Raw genomic sequence first — 20,232 nt, forward strand, 5'->3', positions numbered from 1 at the left:
GCCTTCTCAGTTACTACATTAGCATGGTGGTCTGTCCACACCAATGTGTCTGTCCACACTAATCAGCCTTGCCTCTCAGCAGGTTACTGTGGGGGTTCAGCAGGGATGTAGGTGGCTGGGCCTGTGGATAGGCTCTTTGGGGTAACTTTGAGGTCAGCAAGGTAGGAGTACAGGTTACCAAAGCATTGGGTTCAGGGTCTGAGTCAGTGGAGTGGAGAGCATGGGACCAAATTCCAAGGTAGCTGAAAGGAAAGATCCAATGGATGTAGTCTAATCCTCGAGCCGGGGGTCAGAGCACCAGTGTTGAGCACCAAGAGAAATCCAAGATCGTGGTCATAAAAGCCAAGTGAAGTCAGGATGCCAGGAAAGCCAGAGATAGCAGAGCTAGTGCTGAGTTTCAGGGGAGATCCAAGATCAGGGTTAGGAAAAGCTGAAGCCAGTTCAGAATCAAGTGAACCAGGGAGAGCTGTGAACATCAGGCTAGCCAGAACAGTCTGAGGCTGTGTCAAGGCATGCCTGAGCCTGCAGGTGTGTTTAGAAGTGGTGAGTGGCACTTTAAGCAGCCAATCTGATTGCAGAGAGCTGGGTTAGTCACATTAGTCAGGGATTGGGGGCAGGTATGATAACTTGCATGCTTGGCCCAGTATCAGATACTGAGAAACAGCACTGCACTAACAGTGTAGTACCCTCTTTGTACATGGGCTAACTTGTTCAGAGGTAATCTGGGTATTTCTGCATGACAGAGCTACCATATAGGCACAATGTACCCACAAAGTGCATTGATTCTTAAAGGTTTATACCATATTTATTCACATACCATGCATACTTTTTCCCAAATGGCAGCCCCCCCGCCCCCTAAAAAAAATAAAATTGGGGGAGTGTTTTAAGTAGAAAAGCTGATTTTCTGCCCAGAATAGAATTACACTGTTTTGCTTTCTGGTGTACAGTGCAACAGCAGTGCCATTCCTATGGAGGCAGCTAAGGGAGTCAGTTGACTTAATGGTTCATTGTTCTTCACTCCAAGAAAGAGTGTTATGAATTCTCTCTCCTTTTTAGTAGTCTTGATGTTCCAGTAACCGAGCTAACCTTTTTAGAGCAATCTTTCTCTCTGTTGGCTGTTCCTTGTCTCTTTTCTCCTGTTTCACAGCTCTGGAGACTCTTTAGCTGTTTCCAAAATCATAGATCCCCCACCCATCAAGACCAGTCTTCAGCAACAGGTAGGGTTTCAGCTCTTAGTTAAGCAGAAAAGGGAGGGCAAGTCAGCTGAGGATTAAGCTCTTTCCCTGCTTTATGCAATCATAACTCTAGAAAAAGCTTTTTTTCTTTATTCTGTCTTCCCCAAAATAGGATGCATGTCTTATGGGGGGGGGCGTAATATGAGAGAAAATATGGTATAGGATATTCTATTAATTGCATATTCCATTAAGTACAAAAAATTTCCTATCATAGATGGAGAGCTTTTATGAAACCTTGTCAATATACACTTAATTTCTTCCTTTAACTTTTATTAAAAGCTTCTGCTTCTGAATCAGCAAGGACAGCTAGTCAAAATCATGTGTGAATTGTGACTCCGCCTGTGTTCCTCCTCATGGAAATACATAGAAGACCATAGTGGCCCTGTCTACCTGCCCCTTCCTCAACAATTTGATTAAACCTGACTGCTTTCAATAAATTTGTAATGTGCTTGTGAATATGCATGAGTGCATGTGTATGTAGAATACATTATATGCAATGTTATGATTATTTGAATATAATCAAAGGGGTTTTTAATTTTTTTTCCTTCACCTAAATAAATAAATAAATGTGATGGGAAATTAAAAGGAAAGCGCTATGTCAATACAACATTATAGTGGATATTTTAATTACACAAAAATTAGGATAATTCAGCATTATGTTTCCTTCAGGCACACTGAACATCTCAATCAAGGCTTGGTGTACTGTCCTGGAAAGAGCCTCTTCAGATTCAAACCAGGAATTTAAAACATCCAGGGAAACCTCTCGGTTTTTGTGGCTGAGCTGAACACATGCTAGGACAGCGGTTTAGAAACGGATTAGCGCTGGGCAGATAGTTATGGAGTATAGGTGTGTTCAATAAAAAAGAAAGCACAGTGTATGTATCTATATGTATCTTTGTATTTGTAAGTCTAAGTACATTCGTTTATGAAACTTAGTACAGTGCTTCTCAACCTTGTTAGGTTCAAGGTACCCTTCAGAAAATGTCAGCTCTTAGTCTTTGTTCGTTTTTTTTATTATAGAAAAATAATAAGGCAGTTTTTCTACTGCAGCAAACTCAGAAAAACCACAACAGGTCAGATATTTTTAATGCTGTGGTTTCTTATTTGAATCATTCTTATTTGATTCTTGCGAATCAAAACATTGCATGGCATGCCATGGCACCACTGAAAGGATCTCGAGCCATTGCAGGATGCTGTAGTGTCCTGGTTGAAAATCACCGTTCTAGTACCTTATGTTACACTATTAAGTATAGACACACAATAACATTAAGAGAAAAAGTAAAATTTTCAGTGTCTTTGTTAATCTGTTATATATAAATATTGGTGATGTGCAGAATGTATAGAAGTTTTTTATATATATAATTTATACACACACACATGCGCGCATATGTATGTGTGTATAAAAGTAATATTATATTTATAAATAGCAATGGGAAGAGAGAACTTAATATCTAGCCCTTTTAAAACTTCATATGTATGTTTTGCTTAGATATACAAATGAGTTAATTATAACTTACCTGTATAGTTCTTAGTAGATAGTATGATGCTTTCTCAGTTGTAACCTGTAAAATGCAAAGGCAGCTCAGAGGCTTTAATTGTACTTCATAAAAAGGTAATTCTTTAAAGAAATAGAATTTAAGTATAAACATGAGAACATTCTCCAGACAGCTAGCTCTACTTTGTTTACCTAGATTTAAAATAACTTAGCCTTGCCAAACTCCGTTTGTACATTTTCCTGTGGCAAGGAAATCCTTGTTTTGGTAGTGAGTAAATTATCACTTGTTCCTTTTTTATCACTGACATTAAGGTAGGGGGATAGATTTTCTTCCATTGGCAAATACATTTCCATTATGATTTATAAAGCTTAACTTCCTTATGTTTTGCAGCAGTTTCCAAAAGAAGCCAGTTGTTTTTATACAAACTGATCAATCAGATGCAGTCTAGTTATTTACCTGCCTCAGTACCCCTTAGATGTAATCCTGCCACTCTGAAAAAAACCCCAAAACTTTAAATCTATTGTTAAACAATTAAATAACTTTCTTTATTGTGTTGCTTATAAATTGAAGTTGAGCACCAAAGTAAAATTTGCGTAAATAATGCAAAAAATACATATATGCCCGCTGCTCCCTGCCATTCCCAATAAGTGTTCTAACATTGATGCAGTTTTCTGTTTTTATTATAAGAACATCAGTGTCCAAAATATTTGAATTTCCTGCAAGTACTCCAGTTTGTCCTCATAGCTCCTCTCACCCACATACTAGCTCCTGAAGAGCAGACTCCACTTATTCCAGAAGAAACCAGATCAGGACCTAGGTCCAATTCTTCTTTCCTGTCCAATTTGTCATTGTTACTGGAGAAACAGTCTAAGGCCATGATTCAATATGACCTCAGATAGATGGAAGGAAAATATAATGTGACAAAAGAGGTGCTCTCTTAACTTCCAGACTTGTTCACATCCTTACTTCATCCCCTCCCAGTCTCAAGAAATGACAAACCCCCCCCACACACACACACCTTCTAGAACCATGGACTATAAAACCAGTCCCTGAAACCCAGATCTTCTCTGGATTCTCTTCTGGTTACTTTGTAGAAAACAAAGGTGATGAGGTTGTCCAGACCTTTAAAAACTGAACAGGCTGATGGAAGAAGTAATAATGGATAGAAAAGTTCTGCCTTCCATTATTTGTTTTGGTCTCTTCAGGATGCTTTCAAATACCAACAGATATAACAGAAACTTATCTTCACATAGCCTATCTTCATCAGGTAATGGAAATCACCACTGCCAATACAAATCATTGTTAACAGTCTGTTATCCATCCCCAGGATATTCAGTGGCAGTTATAATAGCTGACCTGAGGAATATTTGTAGCTAGCATAGTGGTTGGAAACTTATGTCACATCGATTAAAAAGACCATTGTGAATAGAACGCCTGTGCATTTTACTTGCTTACTGGATATAGCACTGAGTTTACTGTCTTTATAATAAAAGACTCATAGTGGAGCTGGAACAGAATGTTTCATTGAAATGGATCCCAGGAGTGTGATGCACTTGGGAGAGGGGGGGTTGTGAAATATGAATATTTATTTCATTCAAACTATTATGTAAGGTTTTAAAATTAGTTACAGTGGTATCTTCTCATCATAGACTAATTGTAATAAGTTTTGTCTGTGCAGTAAAATAAACTAGTTTAAAATACAAGAGACTGTGTCAAACCAGAGCTGCAAAACCTGCATAAAGTTTGCCCTGTCTGGAAGTGTGGAGTTTCCCAGTTGATATTTATCTGTCTTCAAGCTGTTCCTTTGGTTTTTGGCAATAGCAGTTAGTCTTGTCATACTTTAGTACATATGGTTTAGCTTCCTGTGCATCAGGGGTGTCAATCTCAGTATGTGGAGAAGGCAGAACCGTATTGTAATTTTGATGCATTTAAACCGAGATCAAGAAAGTGTAATTACATTTTCAGTTGTCATAATTGTAATTGTTTTAGTGTCTAGCAACAGGGTTGTATATAATATGAAGGAGCCACGTAGGCACAGTGAGGGTTAAATAACTGTCCTCTAATGCTATCCACATTCTATAAAGAATAATAATAGTAATAATAACATTTATTTTATATAGTTCTTTTCATCAGTAGGTCTCAAAAAAGAGTCGGTATTGTTATCCCCATTTTACAGATGGGAAAAGAGGCAGAGAGTGGGAGAGAACTGATTTGCCTGCCATCATCTAAAAAGATGATATCAAAGTTAGGAAAGAAACGCAACTCTTCCAAGTGTCAGACCAGTGTTTTATCTGCTGGGCCATGTTCTCTCTCTAAGAACATAGTAGTGCGAGTATGTCATGGTGAGTGCCACCCACTGAGAAAATCACTACTTAAAGCCATTGCAGTTTTTGCCATTTTTCCCTCTTCTTTCACCAAACTCCTTTCTATGTTTTTCCTTTGTTGCTTGTTTTGCCTTTTCTCTTCCTTTATTTCTTCCCTTCAGCAGTTCCTGTTCTCCTTTTCTCACCTGTGTACCTCATTTTTACCCTTCCTGTATTCCACCGCTAAAATAAGCAGTGGGATAATTAACAGTGTCAAGTTAAGTGTCTAGGCTTTTATGTTCATCCCACAATGAAATTAATGGAGGGAGGAAATGAGAGACACCTTTTCAGAGCTGTTGTTTCAGCTCTTATGAAGTCTGAGAAGGCAGCATGGCAACAGTTTATGCTGTATTCAAATTTGAAAAGTTTTCTTTTACAGTCATGAAGGAGAGACACTTTTTGTTTAACGAAAGCTTCTGCTGTCTTAATGTGGCATATGGACTGCAACACCATCAAGCAGACTGAATGCAGCATGTTGCTATCTTTGTTGTAGGTTCTGAAAATGCCATTTCTCCACTACAGTAAACTTTTCCAGTTAAAGCAGCTGATCCCACATGGCATTCATTCACCAGCACCTGAAAAACTCAAGGGGAGAAAATTAACAACAGGGTTACTCAGGATTTTTCTAAGTATCTTCATTTTTTTTTTTACTGCCTAAAATTTTTAAATGAATAAGAACTTTTATTCAAATAGGCTGCTTTCAGAAGTTAAAAAAAAACAAAACAGCACTTTACCTTAAACTCCACATGCTTCAGTGTCGAGCCCAGCGGCAGGCCGTTTTTCCCCTCACCACACGTGATTTTTGCATATGCTTTAGGAGTATTGAAAAGTGTCTCTGTTAACTCAAACTAGTGTGGAATGTTGTGTTGAGAGGGGTTTTTTTCAGGCAAATATAAAGGCAAAGCTTAAAAGTAAATAGGACTGGAAAGAAATCAGCTTTTCTTAAGAAAGCGGAGAATGAGTTGGTGTCTCCTGAGCATATCATCTTGAGAGTTGTAGTTAAAAGAAGAGCTGAAGGCTTTCAGGAAAAGCCCTGCAAAACTAGCAGCTGTGAAAGATGTTTGGTGGACAGCTATTTGTAAGATATTTTTTCTTCCTTTTTAAAAATGTTTTAAAAACGAAAGTCCCATGGACTCCCATCTTCTCCATAGCTTATGGGGTTAGTTCTGTTATTTCACAGGGCTTTCCATTTTTAATGAATTTTACTTGTCCTTTGACCATAACTTGAATCATAAATCAAGTGCGATTCACTAATGCATTTCATTGTTGAAAGGAAAAGAAAAAACAATGCAGTTCATAGGTCACAAACCTGATGTCTCTAAACAGTAGGAATAAGGATCCAGAGCACCAATACGAACCCACATTATTTGTAGCTGCTGTATTCTTCTCTTCGTTTCAGTGATGTTTGGAGCTATAGTGAGTGGCACAGGTAATAGAAATATTAACAGAACTGGCACATTACTGTATACAGCAACACTATATTCTAGTAGCACTATTTTTGAAAACATGGTACAGCGTTTCAGTAGAACCTGTCGATCTCAGATTATCCTTGTCAGCCATCTTCAGACCCACAGATAAGGCAATCGTGGAGCATCATCATCCTTGGCTGTGAGTGATTGCCAATGATGATGACGACTCTGGTAGACAACACGCTCAATACAGTGATGCTCCCACCAATTCACCTAGTAAAAATGAATGACTAGTGAAAAGAATTACCAAATGACCATTAGTTCTGTTTCTGGAGACTACCTCAGTTTTTAGAATTGTCATTCAGTTCAATTAAAGCATTTTTAAATCAGCAGCATTTTTAAATGTCTTTTTCTTTAGAATCTACATTCAGATTTGTGAGGTTTATATTTATATGACTTCAATTACTGAGTCAGTTTCTTTGCTGACTTGCAGTAGAGTTATGCTAGCATAAAATTTGGCCCATATATCTGTTTCTGTTTGTTTTCTAATGCCAACAATTACAGCTGTCAGTTTTCTGGGAATATTTTGTTAGAAAATGACTAACGAAGTTTTTTCCGTAAGGAAGCAATCCCTCAAATGAAAAAAGAAAAAAGTAAACAAATGTAAAGGTTTTAAGAAGTATAAGGTGAATGTTCTGTATTTACATTTACGTTTGGATATTCATCTCTTTCTAGGTTTTATAGCAAGTATGCAAAGGAACCCACAAATGTCCCAGTATGGACCTCAGCAAACTGGACCATCCATGTCGCCGCACCCTTCACCTGGAGGCCAAATGCATCCTGGAATTGGTAGCTTTCAGCAGAGTAATTCAAGTGGAACGTATGGGCCTCAAATGAGCCAGTATGGACCACAAGGTAAAATAACCAACAATCAAAGTTGCTGTTGATCTGTATGATAAAAATGCATTATTTGAGGTGAACTGTACTCTTTGTTTTGAAATGATTTACAGATTTTGTTAGCTTACATCATGGAACTTCATACTGTTGCTGGGAATAAAATTCATTAGCTTATGTCATTTGAGTTACCTTATTCCATAGACGCCAAGTAGGAGGCAGGGAATTTATATATCTGAGTGAGCAGTTTGGGGGTAAAGTGTACATTGACTCCTTTTCTAATTTTGCCTCATCTGATTCATTGACTAGCTGAGCATCTATATAAAAAGAAAATGATACAAGACTTGCCAAAGGTAAAGTACTTGACACTTCGTAGGTTTTACGATCTGCTGAAGTCTGTTTCCTAAAGAGAGGAGAAATGGCCTCATGTTCTTATTTTGAATTTAAGTCACAGATTTACCATATTAAGCAGCAACACCCTCCACACTCACAGCTGTTCTATACAAGCTGCCTCCTGAATTGGAACATTGTAACCTCCCCAACATGGCATCAAGAATGAACTAACTATCGTGGTCACTCAGCAATAATTAGTCTGCCACTGGCACGATATGGATATGGATGTGGCTGCCTTGCTTTCTGTCCAGAAGCCAGACCATACAGAGCACAGCACAGTAAAGTTGTAGTGTAGACATAACATTAGACCAGTTGTTCTTAACATTTTTAGACTCAAGGCACCCCTCAATAGACTCAAGGCACCTCTTTGTCACTTTTGTATTTTGAGTAGCACCCCATTTCCAAAGTTAATGTATTTATCACATGATTTACCCAAGGCCAGGCAGTGGGTGTAGGGAATGACAAGGCAAGGACTAAGCCTGTGCTTATCTGCTTATCCCTTTACACCTTGCGACGCCCTTCAAAGGATCTCATGGCAGCCCTGGGGGCCCCAGCACCCTCATTAAGAATCATTGCCTCAGACCAGGGGTTCTCAACCAAAGTGCCAGGAGATCTTTTCAAAGGTGCAAGAGGATGCCACATTATGTTAGCACTATTAGATAAACCAGGAGATTTCAAATAGGAATCCGTAGTGTCAAAAACATTCAGACCTGTTGTTACCTTTCTGAGTTCTTTACAACAGAATTGCTCTGTTATGTTTCTGTAGTTAAGAAATGAGTGAAACCTAAGAGCTGATATTTTCTGAGGAATGCCGAGTCCAATGGGTCTGGGAACCACTGTCTGAGATAAATTACAAATGTTACATGTTTGCTGTGTTGTGTGAAACAGTCATTTCACTTCACAGTAGTTCATGCAAACATGTTCATTGGTTAGGTGTGTTTGGGTGTGTATCCCTTTAGTTTTGGAGTTTACAATTTGAATAATTGCATAGTTTCACAATTTGGAACAGCCGAATTTCACCTTCATATTTCAAGTATAGGTGTAGTGTTTCAATAAGTTCATTAGTAAATCACTGAAACCCACCAAACTGTTTAGTTTCATATATTTCATGTTTCTTTAACTGCTTTTTGTCATCACCTACAGTATATTGGCATGGTCTTAATTATGCCCATACCTCCTACTTTTCTTCCTTTGCTATTCTTCTGTCTTCTTTGAATGGAAAATAAAGATGTCTTGGTACATTTTATAAGAGCAGGAATTTGCCTTGTTTATAAGCTGGCTCAAGGGTTTGTCCTTCTCAACTCTGGGCATCCTGTTCTGCCCTGCCTCGTTATTTTGCTTCCAGCCAAGAAATCACAGTATTTGAATACTGCACTATACTACACTGGCTTGTTGATGAAGTTGTTATTACTAATTATTCTGTATGTATTAAGTCTAAGTAAATAGCTGTCTTCACTGGATGGGCTTTCTGGCCCTAGGAGGTGCTTGTAAGATTTATACCACTGTCACTCCAAAAAAGTGTCATCAGAAATACTCACAAATCATATGAATCTGTGGGGTCACTGTGCTCATTTTCTTGGAAGCCATGATTGCTATCTCTAGGATGCACTTAAGTTCTGCCAAACCAGAGACTAAATATTACAAAACAGGCTCCAAAACCAGACCTCCTTTGGTAAGTGGAGCCCCAGGACTAGTTTGAAATTATATAGTGACTGTGAGGGTTAAAGTCTTCCAGTGAGCCTAATAATTCCATAGTTACTGTGGGAATGTAGTATTGAGCTCTGATGTATATGGTTTGTGAATTTTAACTAACCCTTCAGATTAAGAACAAAAAACAGCTCCTTTATTTTGCCTGTTTGAGAGAATTGTAGAAGGATTAAAAAAAAACCAACAAAAAAACAGAAAAAACAATTTCTGCCCCTGGACATTTAATGCACACAACCTTGAACTACGCAGTTGTTTTGTCTTTAATGGATAACCTTTATAAAGTATGCAGCTGCTTAGGGGCTTAATGAATTTCCAGTTAAGCCACTTGAATATATTTGGACAATATTTCATTTTGAATTAGATCAAGAAAGTTGTCCATTTCAGCAAGTTCTGGCTCTTGCTTGCTTGCTTACAACCTGTAATAACTGTTTCAGTGAGAGAGGTCTGTATTTTGATTTCCAGAAATTCTATAGAGAACTCAGGAGCATGCAACTGGAAATGAGTTCTAACAGGAATGGCAATTTTAGTATTCTGAGTTCTGTCAGAATTAATCCCTCTCCCTTTATTTTGCTGGCTCTTTCTGTCCTGTCCCAAATCCCTTTCTCTTTTATCCCTGTGATACAGTTGTTCTACTGGTCTGAGCACAAGAGTCAGAGCCACAGACCCATGAATTCTAATTCTGGCTCTGTCTCAGGCTCCTCCTTTCAGCTTGGGCAAATCAGTGAATTCCTTTGTTTCAGTTTCCTTAACTGTAAAATGGGAATATTACTATATTTGCTTGAATCCAGGACGGTCTTTTCCCTCATTTAACCCTAGGGATTGGGGGGGATCTTCATCTTAGATTTGAGTAACAAGGCCAGCACTGGAGCTGCTGCTGCCTGGCTAGGCTGGTTCAAGGTAGCTTGTGGAGATTGTGAGGTGCAGGGATGGGAGCATCGGGAGACTATACAGGAGCAGGGCAGCTGCTGTGGCTACAGGGCCAGAGCCCGAACCACTGCAGGGGAAGTGGTGGTGGGGAGGAAGGAGCATGTAACCAGGGGGGTAGGGGCAAGAGAAAAGTGAGTGGAGTTAGGGACCTAAGGGGAGGGCAGGCTACCTGCCCCTCTGCCACTTGCCCCCCTGTTGCTGCTTTTGTTGCTGCAGTGGTTGAGGGGAGAGGGAGTTTATGCTATACATTAAAAAGTTATAACAAACTGGATATTTTCCATGTACAGAATGTAAGTATTACATTGACAGGGAGTCATCTTAAATCTTAAGTCATCTTGGTTTCTGGTAAATATGGTAATGCTTCCCAGGGAGGTTCACAGATAAATGACTTAAGTCCAATTAACTGGTGCATCCCTTTTATCTGGAAAGCATTTTTGTTGCTGTAAAATACTGCTGGAATGCTTACTTATATTTGAACAGTGAGCAGCTATCTTGACTGGTAAAAAGTCCAGTGAATTTATTATGTACCATCACGATTGTAAGCCATATTGCTACTGTAGAGATTCTGCATCCTTGGGAATAGCAAGTGTCAGTGCAGTAAAACATTAGTTAGCCAAGCTGATTGAATGGGAAGGTTTTTATACTAAATCAATGCATTTAAGTAACATGCCGAATATTACTTTCTTTTTCGCTTGAGTTCAGCACTTTTTCTCATCTCTTTGTAGATTAAAGTACCTATGTAATGATTTTATAGGCTGTGGTCAGGAAGAAATGGTTATTAAAATGTGAACTTGAAGGACCGGGGGGAATGAACATCATTGTCATTAACAAGCAGTTTGAAAAGGGCCTAGTGAAGAGCATGATGGATGTAAGGTTTGCTCTTCAGCCAGCTCTTGGTGATCCCTGGGACTGGTGATAATAAAAATAGTGGCCTTCAGGTTCTGAGCTGTATAAGTTTTCCCCATGCAGATTTGACCATTGATGAAACATCGACATGAATGTCAATAATAGTATTCAGTGTTCCGAATTACTAAGCAGAATGTGGCTTATCCCCTCTCCAGTTATTTTCTTAATTTAAATGTTTGTTTATATTTTAGCTTCTAGTAGATAGTTCTCCTTTGTGTTAATGAGCATCATGTGTCCTTGGTGCTCTTAACATTTCCCTTCTGACAATCAATACATACATGATGAAACTGATGCAGAGATCAGTGCAAGTCCCCTTTGGCTTGTCAAGTCAAAACTTCCCCTTTTATGATGACTTTATTAAATATTTCTTTGAGATACGAAATGTCCGTATCTATACAGAGCACACAAACAATAGAAAATTAGATTGGAAAGGGGGAACTTTATAACAGCACTAGGCAGCCTTTTCCATTGGCTAGTACTCTTCTCCATTGCAACACAAGGCGAACTTGTGTAGTTGAAGCCCCCTGCTGCCAAACACCCACCAAGGCCCATGTCCATTTGCAGGATCCAGTGAGCTGTGAGCTGTAGGTTGCTGACATCTGCTTTACAGCTTTAAAACACATTTGAAATAAAAAGTGGAGCAATCAAAAAAACCTTTTATAGTACACATGGATATGCCTGTGATGAGAAGCATGTAATAATGCTACATTAGTTATCTTTAATTTTGAAGATAAACACTGTATTTTAACAATCATTGTGCTACCTGTTAGATCTTAAATTATTAACATTAGAAGAATTCCTTAGACTCAGATTTGAATTTCACTGTTTTGTTCATCCAGCAGAACACTTAAGCCATAAGGCTTCGTTTTTAGCACATGAGCAGTCCCATTTAACAAAACTGGTCCACTTATGTACTTGAAGTTAAATATATGTCAAATCCTTGGCTAAATTGGCTTCCATTTAAACGTTGCCTATCTGTCAGTCCACCTCTACAAACCCTTACTCAAGAGATTAGTCCTTTATTTTCCCAATAGAACTGCTCATACAAGTGAAAACTACTCCAGTAAGCTCAGGCTTGTAGGAATTAGCCTCTTGCTTATGGTCTGATCTGTTTATAGTCCATTTCACTTTTTCTTCATGCGCATTTATTGTGCTTTTGTTCAGAGTAATGGCAAAGCCTGTTTGCTAAGAAGAAAGAATTCTATCAGGGCCAGACTACGGCTGGAAAAAATTCCCACAGAAATAAAAACCACCACAAACCTCGCCACCTTTTGCTCCAAATTCACAGTGCACTTTTGCTTTACACAGGGCATGTCTACACAAGATGCTTACTGTGCAGAAGACTAATTCTACTGCGTATTAGCACGGCTGGCAAAAACCATGCTAATGGACAGTTGATTTAGTCTACTGCACATTAACATCACAAAAAAGCGTTCATCTGCCATAATGCATGGTAGTGCCAATTATGGCACATTAAGTTAGTGCCTGTTATTACAGGTACTAAAATTAATCCACTGTAATTACAGAGCATTAATGAACATGTAGATGCGCCCATAGTGTTACAGAGAGACAGTTAATACCTAACATAAATTCACAGAATTTCTCTCCCCAGAAACAGAGAGAAGCACAGTCAAAATGCAAACTGTTTATGATGGGGACTGTTCTTTTCGTTCTTTGTTCATACAGCACCGCTCATAATGAGATGATGATGTTCTGGTCCATTATTCGCTGCTGCATGCTCCTGTAATACAGTATAAATAAATGGTAAAAATAAAGGACAGATTGCTTTCCAGAAGTACAGTGAGAGACGAGGCTACATTCACATAGTGTGGTCATATGGACCATATGAGAACTAGAAGAAATGAAAACTCATTGGAGAATGATTGAGGGTGGGATTTTCTCAAAACCCACAGTGTCACCTTAATCCTTCTGTCATTGAAACTGGTGGTAAAATCAAGTGATCTGAGGTAGGCTGAATACTGATGCTTTTGAGTCCCTACCCTTTAAACTTAAAACAATACAAAAGAAAGCCTCCCAAATCTAATTTAGCCTCCTAAAACCAGGAGTGGTTTTTATATTTAGTTTATTCTCCCCTCCTCTGGAGTTGCCTAGAAATGGAGGGGTGTCAAAACACTGACCATGATTCTGCAGCTGCAGTTCACACACAGTAAAACCTGGGAAAAGTAGACAGAAGTTTAAACTTCTCTGCATTTGGCAGGTCATTATTGTGTTCACTAGGGCTTGTTTGGATTGGATAGGGATGGCTTGAGGGGCAGGGGGGGTGGCATTTTTTATTACTTTTCTTCCCCTTTTTCCACTTCTAATTATCATTTTCCTGGTAACTTCAGTTCCTTTCTCTTCTGTGTCTGAGATGCCACATCTCTGGGTTCATTATTAATTTGCTTGAATCTAAAATTATTAATTTGAGCTGGAATCTAAAATCCACTGGATACAGAGGGGAGGAATTGCTCACTAGTACTCCAGAGCTACTGTGCCAGGCTTGTACCCACTTGAAAAGGGTGGGCTCTTGGACTTGGCTGCCTGACACGTCCAGCTGATGTGGGCTGGCCCAGCATCTGCTGCATTCATTGTGTTTAATGCTGCATCCATCTGTTTTCTGTCAAAGCCACTGCCAACAAATTACTAATCTATTAGAGAAACATGGAAATAAGATTGCACTCCTCATCCCTGGCTTTTCTCTTATATTTTGCTTGGCTTTTATTTTTGCCTTTTTTGTGGTCTGGGAAAGGTGTAAGAATAGCCAGTACTTGTAGGACTGGGGAAATGCTTAGCAAAATAAACAAAAAAAACAAACAAACAGTGGAACAAACATTGAAACGTGTTTTCCTTTTTGAAAAGATATCATTGCCCTGTACACTTGCCCTGGAGATGAAGGATTAGAAACTATTTTAACTGAGCCACATTTGTTTATGGAGAAGATTCCTCTGTTTTTCTGTGCGATTTTTAGTTGCAGAAGCCATAAAAAGAGAGAAGTAGAAATGTTCTCTCCGTGATATAATATAGTGTCAAAATAGAACCATGATGCTTGGTCCTCCCGTCTGCTGTTGAATGCTGCTGTGTTGAATCTAGTTGATGAAAGAGCGAGAGGAAGAGAAATAAGAAAGATACAAATTTGGGGCAAGATTCAACCTGGGTATAAGCTGAAGCAACAGTTGTTCCCATTGCCTTTGTGGGAGTCCTGTGTATTATAATACAAGGGCTGAACTTGCTCTTGGTTGGAAAGTATTTTATGTGCAGTGTGCCTGCAATATGCATTTGTATGCTATACATTGTGTTTGTGTGGCTTTGCTCCACCCTATTGCATAAGTCTTGTTGATACCAGGAAGTCTGAAAACTGGAGTAGTAGCTGAGTGCTGTGTTACTAGCTTAATGTTAAGCAAGAAAATGGAAAATTCTAACAAGCTCTTCCCTTGGTGGCCACCTGATTTTGACTGGAGAAACATGGCTGAAAGAGGCAACAATCACCAAGGTTATCTTCAAGAGTGATTGCTCGCTGAACAGAAATGTCAGTTGACAGTGTCTATGACTGAAGGATGAAAAAAAGTAATGGGACACTGAATGCAGAATACAGCTACATCTGGAGATTGTCATACTTGCTCAGCTGTATTGTGGGGATCCTTCTATGAAACAACCACACATAAATACTTGGTTTCTAAAACAAGAGTAAAGTGTTATTTAATTTCCTTGGAAAGCATAAGTCACATATGTTTTCACTGTCGAAAGCTTGTTACCAAATGAGTCGCTTATGAGTGGCAGTGTGAGCAGGTGGGGTGAACAAGATAGAGTGAAACAGCATGATTGTATAAATTAATTGCACGTGCATTCACACAATGACTGAATAAGTTTCTTTTTTAATATAAACAGGAGTAGGGTGGGGGAAGTATTGTATTCCATTTCCCTGTTGGGTAGCAGGGTGGGTAAGGGAACATCTTTGTTCCTGATTTCAGAGGAAGACTTCACTGGATTGTATCCTTTAAATAAGCATGGGAATACTGGGGAAAAGTCAGGGCATTCTACTTTGAGTTATCCCTTAGGGAGGAATTGAGCTGTATCTCGAGTCACTTGGGGGTGATGGAAAAGATATTGCAAAGCTGATGAACGAGTCAGTGAAATGTGGGCTATTCCTTTAAAATGCTTTTCTATCAAGTTCATCTTTTCTTCTCTCATGGTCTTTTCATTATTATTATTATTATTTTTATGTAGATAAACTGAATAGTGTACTATCATTTCCTCTTAGGCCTTAAGTACAATAGGAAAATTAGTAGTCAAATTACCAGAGCTGCTACAAAAGATACAGCCACATCAGCAGTAGCCAGAGTGTAATTTGGACCGCAGACTGGGCTCTTAAACACTTAAGTCCTTTTTACCTGCACAACTTTGTGCTGTTGCTGACTACTGTTGTAATAAGTGTATTTGTTTCCTACCATAGATATACCCTTTAAGTAAAAAGCTGCTTCTTGATGCTGCCAAATTGTAAACATACCAACTTAGAATGAAGAAGGTGTTCCAGAATAATTTGTGTCTAAATATAAAGAGGAAAGTGCGTTGGCTTCGATAACGTTGAAGATTCATTAATGTTTGTAAAAAAATAAAAAATTTAAAAAAAAAATAAAAATTGGCATACGTAAAATGTTATATTAAATACTAAGTCTTTTTCTACTTCATGCAGCCGTGAAAGACTTCAGGTAAAAATAGAGAGACGTATTAATGTTTGGGCATAATTATGTGTTTGAGAGCCATACTCCAGTTCTGTAGGGTACCTGCTGCATTTTAACATGTGTCCTAGGTATGTATTTTTAGTGGACAGCTATAAATCTTCCAGTGTTTTATGCCTCAGAAATCACATACAGGCATATGGGGCATTTGTACACATGCTTGCACTGCAGTGCCAGGTGCTTTTAAAAGTACCCAGCGCTGCAACACATACATTTGTATAAATAGCAAAATGCACATCAGCACTGAGAAAATAGTGGCATTGTATTTTTGAACTAAAATGTATCAAAGGTGTTTTAGTTCAAAAGTGTACGTTCACCATTTTCTCAGCACTGATGAGCATTTCACCATTTATACGAAATGCATGCGATGAAGCACCGGGTGCACCAGCTCACATGCAGAGCAGACTCAGTTAATCGAATCTGCTCCAACACGCCAGATCTCCATGTTGGAGCAGACAAATGTATGTGTATAAGTGCCCATAGTCCACAGAATCTCAAACAGTACTCTGCATCATAAACAGCACAATTGTTTAAGGACAGCAGCTAGATAATGGACATCTAGAGTGGAGAAAGAGTGAACATTTGAAACGCTGAATAGCTGATAAGTACAGTGAAGAACTTGGTAGGACACTGAGTTCTGCCTGGCATCAAAGAGAGAAGGGGAGTGGAAAGTTTCCTAAAGACCTTGGAAGGGGTCAGCACTGGTACATTTATCTGTTATAAATGAACAGAATGGCCAGAGCAGAATGTTTAGTAGCAGGACTCTAATGTAAAGACCCCTGTGGTAGAATTACAGGAGGATGAGAACTCAGATTGTGAAATGACAAAAGAAAAGAAAGAAGCTGAACTAGAAATGAATGTATATCATGAACTTATTTTATGCCAGGTGTCTCTTTGGTGAATGACACATTTCTGGACAACACATGTTAACGCTTGGGAGGATGTCCACTTCTATATTCTCACTATCCTAAATAATTTTTGGCTGACAAATATGGGAAGTAATGTGCTAAGAATTATTAGAAATTCTTACATGTGTCCTGTGATACTCAGTTTATTTAACTATACAAAGGATTTTCCAGCAGGCAACTTCTGAAGTGGCAATGCTGAATCAAAAATTTACATTTTTCTCTGTGCTTGTTTTTTTATTCAGGAAATTATTCCAGACCACCAACATACAGTGGGGTGCCCAACACGAGTTACAGTGGCCCAGGACCTGGCATGGGTATAAATGCCAATAGTCAGATGCATGGACAGGGGCCAAGCCAGCCTTGTGGAACCATGCCCCTGGGACGGATGCCATCAGCTGGGATGCAGAGCAGACCATTTCCTGGAAACATGAGCAGTATGACCCCCAATTCTCCTGGCATGTCTCAGCAGGGAGGTCCGGGCATGGGCCCACCAATGCCAACTGTGAACCGTAAGGCACAGGAGGCAGCTGCTGCAGTGATGCAGGCTGCTGCAAACTCCGCTCAGAGCAGGTATGCATCTAGGTGAAAGGATTTTAAATAAATGGAAAGATACTTTGTATTAATCCAGAAGCTCTAACTATAACAGTGATGTGCATGTATATTTACATATTAATATGCCTTAACCCTTCTGGGACAAGGGAGGATGTGAAAGAACAAATGGCTTAAATGTTAGGGGAGCATGTAGTACTATTATATTTTTGTAAACTGTCCTTGCAAAGAACAAATATGACAATGGAGATGATTGGCCGTTTCCAATACGGTTTCTAAGTCTGTGGGCTTTTGGGAAAGCTCCCAAGGTTATAGTGACACCAAGAGCCAAACCCAAGCCCTTGCAATATAAAATTGAGATTGTTTATATATCCAATAAAGCCCTCTTCTGTAGCTGCTATTGGGCTAGAACAGGGGTGGGCAAAATGTGACCCACTGGCCAGATGTGGCCTGCCAAGCCATTCTATCCAGCCTGCAGGGCCCCTAAAAAGTTTAGAAAGTTAATATTTATCTGCCCCTGGCTGCCTGTCATACAGCCCTCAATGGCTTGCCAAAACTCAGTAGGCGGCCCTCTACCTGAAATAATTGCCTGCCCGTGGGCTAGAATGTGTTCTGCAGTAATGTGTTCCTGTATTTACTGCCCATGTTAGCTGCACAAGGAGAGTGTTCAATTTCCCAAAGTTCCCATTTCCTATGTAGGTGGGAAGGCAGGCTGTAGGACTGTAAAGCCTTTGGCTTTTCCCCAACACAAATGCCAGCACAGCTAAGCTGGCAAAGAAGGAGAAGCAGTCTTTGCCAAGTCTAACCACAGAGCAGTGCCATGTAGAGAAACTCAAGGTGTCTCTGAACAAGCTAACCTGAGGTATCGGAAGCATTATAGCCACATTGGTGCAACTCTGCTCAGGCTAATAATCCTAAGCAGAGTACCTTATTACTCTGGGTATACTGCCTTCAGCACATAAACTCACTACAGTTCAAAGCTAGCTCAGGTAGGACTGCATTGTTCCATATAGCCATAAATTCTTAGGGTGTCTATACGCATGCTCCAAGGTAGAGCCGGGGGGGGACTTTAATTAGAGCAGCTCTGAAAGGTCCTCTAATTAAAGCACCCACAACATCACATGTATTCAGCATCCTGCACTTAAAAATGGCATTGGGGGTGCTTTAACTAAAGCTCATTTGAGCTTTAGATAGAGCACTCCTGCCACCATTTTGAAACGTGAGAACATTGAAAACGTGTTACAGAGGCTGCTGAAGCGGGCTCATTAGTACACTCCAGCAGACTCAATCTAATTAGCACACGTCAGGGCAGAGATCTGTCGTGTATAAGTGCCCTTAGTCACAGGCCTGTTTCCTGTACTCCTGAGAGCAGTGCAGCTACGTGCTGTCCTGTGTTCATTTGGTTGTGGCAAAGCAGTAGTTGAACTCTTAAGTAATCTTAAGGTGCCTAAGGCCAGGTACAGACATTACGTTTTACCAGTGTAAGTGATCAGAAACCAGTCTATACCTGTAACAGAACTGAAGTTTGGCACATACAGACTGGCTTAAAAATAATGGCCCCAGTCTAAAATTTGCCACACCCCCCCCACACACACACCAAAGGGTGAATGTGTGTTCTGTTCACTGCCAATCTAAACTATACCACTTATAGGAAACCGTGTAACTTAGATCAGTCCCGCCTCAGGCTTTTTGAATGTCTGTACCTAGCTTCAGTGTCTGCAGCAAACATGTTTTTTCTCAGAACATTTTTAATAGAAGAAAATCCCATGTTTCACTGGATTGAAACAGTTACTGGTACTTTTACTGTTTCACTAGAAAAGGAGTTTCATTTATACCTGAGGGTTATTACAAGCTGGTTCCATTGTCATATGTATGCAAGTTTATATGCATTTGTATATTAAGCATATTTCTATATACATGCGTGCGCACACATACACATCCTTAGATATACATATATGTATGCATATGTATTTATAAAATAACACTAATGTATATGGCCTATTTTTAGTTTTTGGTAGTTGTGAGGTGCAATAATTTGAAAATGGATATCAGAAAGAAATAGGAAACTAAACTGGTTCTTTATATATTTTTCTTGTTTTGTGGGTTTGAAATGCAGCTGGTGCTAAGTGTTAGGAAAACTTCTTTAAAATAATATATTGAGTCTCTTTATCTTCCCTTGTAGTAAAATAAAACACACTCCCTTTTAATTAAACAGATTAGGCTCCTGTGGAAGTCTATGAACCAGCAGTTCTGCTTGATTTGATTGTTTTAAGGGGCATCTTTAGTCAGGCTAAAAACAGGCACCTAGTTTAATCCAGTGTTGGTCCAGGGCACAGTGGTTTACACAGGAGGGTTAAATGGCAATCTATTTGAATTGGCCATGATTGTTTCCAGGCAAAATATTAATTTGGACAATTCACAGGTACTTAGTGTGAGACAATGTGTGCTTGTCCTTCTATAAGGTCTGGGGTTTGCTGCCAAATAAAGTGCTCAAATCCAAATCAAGCTCGTTGTCTGTTTTTAGCCTAAGACTTACAAAAATCTGGTTCTTTCAGTCTGCTTTTTGGTATAGTCTAGTAGGTTGGACAGGGAAGAATGAATGGGCCAGTGCTGCAACTGCAGGAGCATTTTATTTATATTAGCATAAGTATGTTTGCTCTTAATTAAAAGGAAAATAATTGATTGTAATAAAAGAAAAATATATGGTTG

General features: G+C 39.2%; 1 protein-coding gene across 16 annotated transcripts in view; it reads left to right on the plus strand.

Moving 5' to 3' along the window:
* The window catches only part of ARID1B (AT-rich interaction domain 1B), a 446,992-nt gene that overhangs the window by 343,452 nt on the left and 83,308 nt on the right, over positions 1 to 20,232 (plus strand). For all 16 annotated transcript variants that reach the window (XM_090041894.1, XM_090041757.1, XM_090041776.1 and 13 more), the window contains 2 exons: positions 7,239 to 7,418; positions 17,217 to 17,544. In XM_090041894.1, the coding sequence (XP_089898020.1) occupies positions 7,239 to 7,418; positions 17,217 to 17,544 (508 nt within the window). The remainder of the gene's footprint in view (positions 1 to 7,238; positions 7,419 to 17,216; positions 17,545 to 20,232) is intronic.

Source organism: Crocodylus siamensis, chromosome 1 (assembly GCF_052110815.1).
Source record: "Crocodylus siamensis isolate JL-2025a chromosome 1, ASM5211081v1, whole genome shotgun sequence".
In the NCBI taxonomy this organism is placed as follows: domain Eukaryota; kingdom Metazoa; phylum Chordata; order Crocodylia; family Crocodylidae; genus Crocodylus; species Crocodylus siamensis.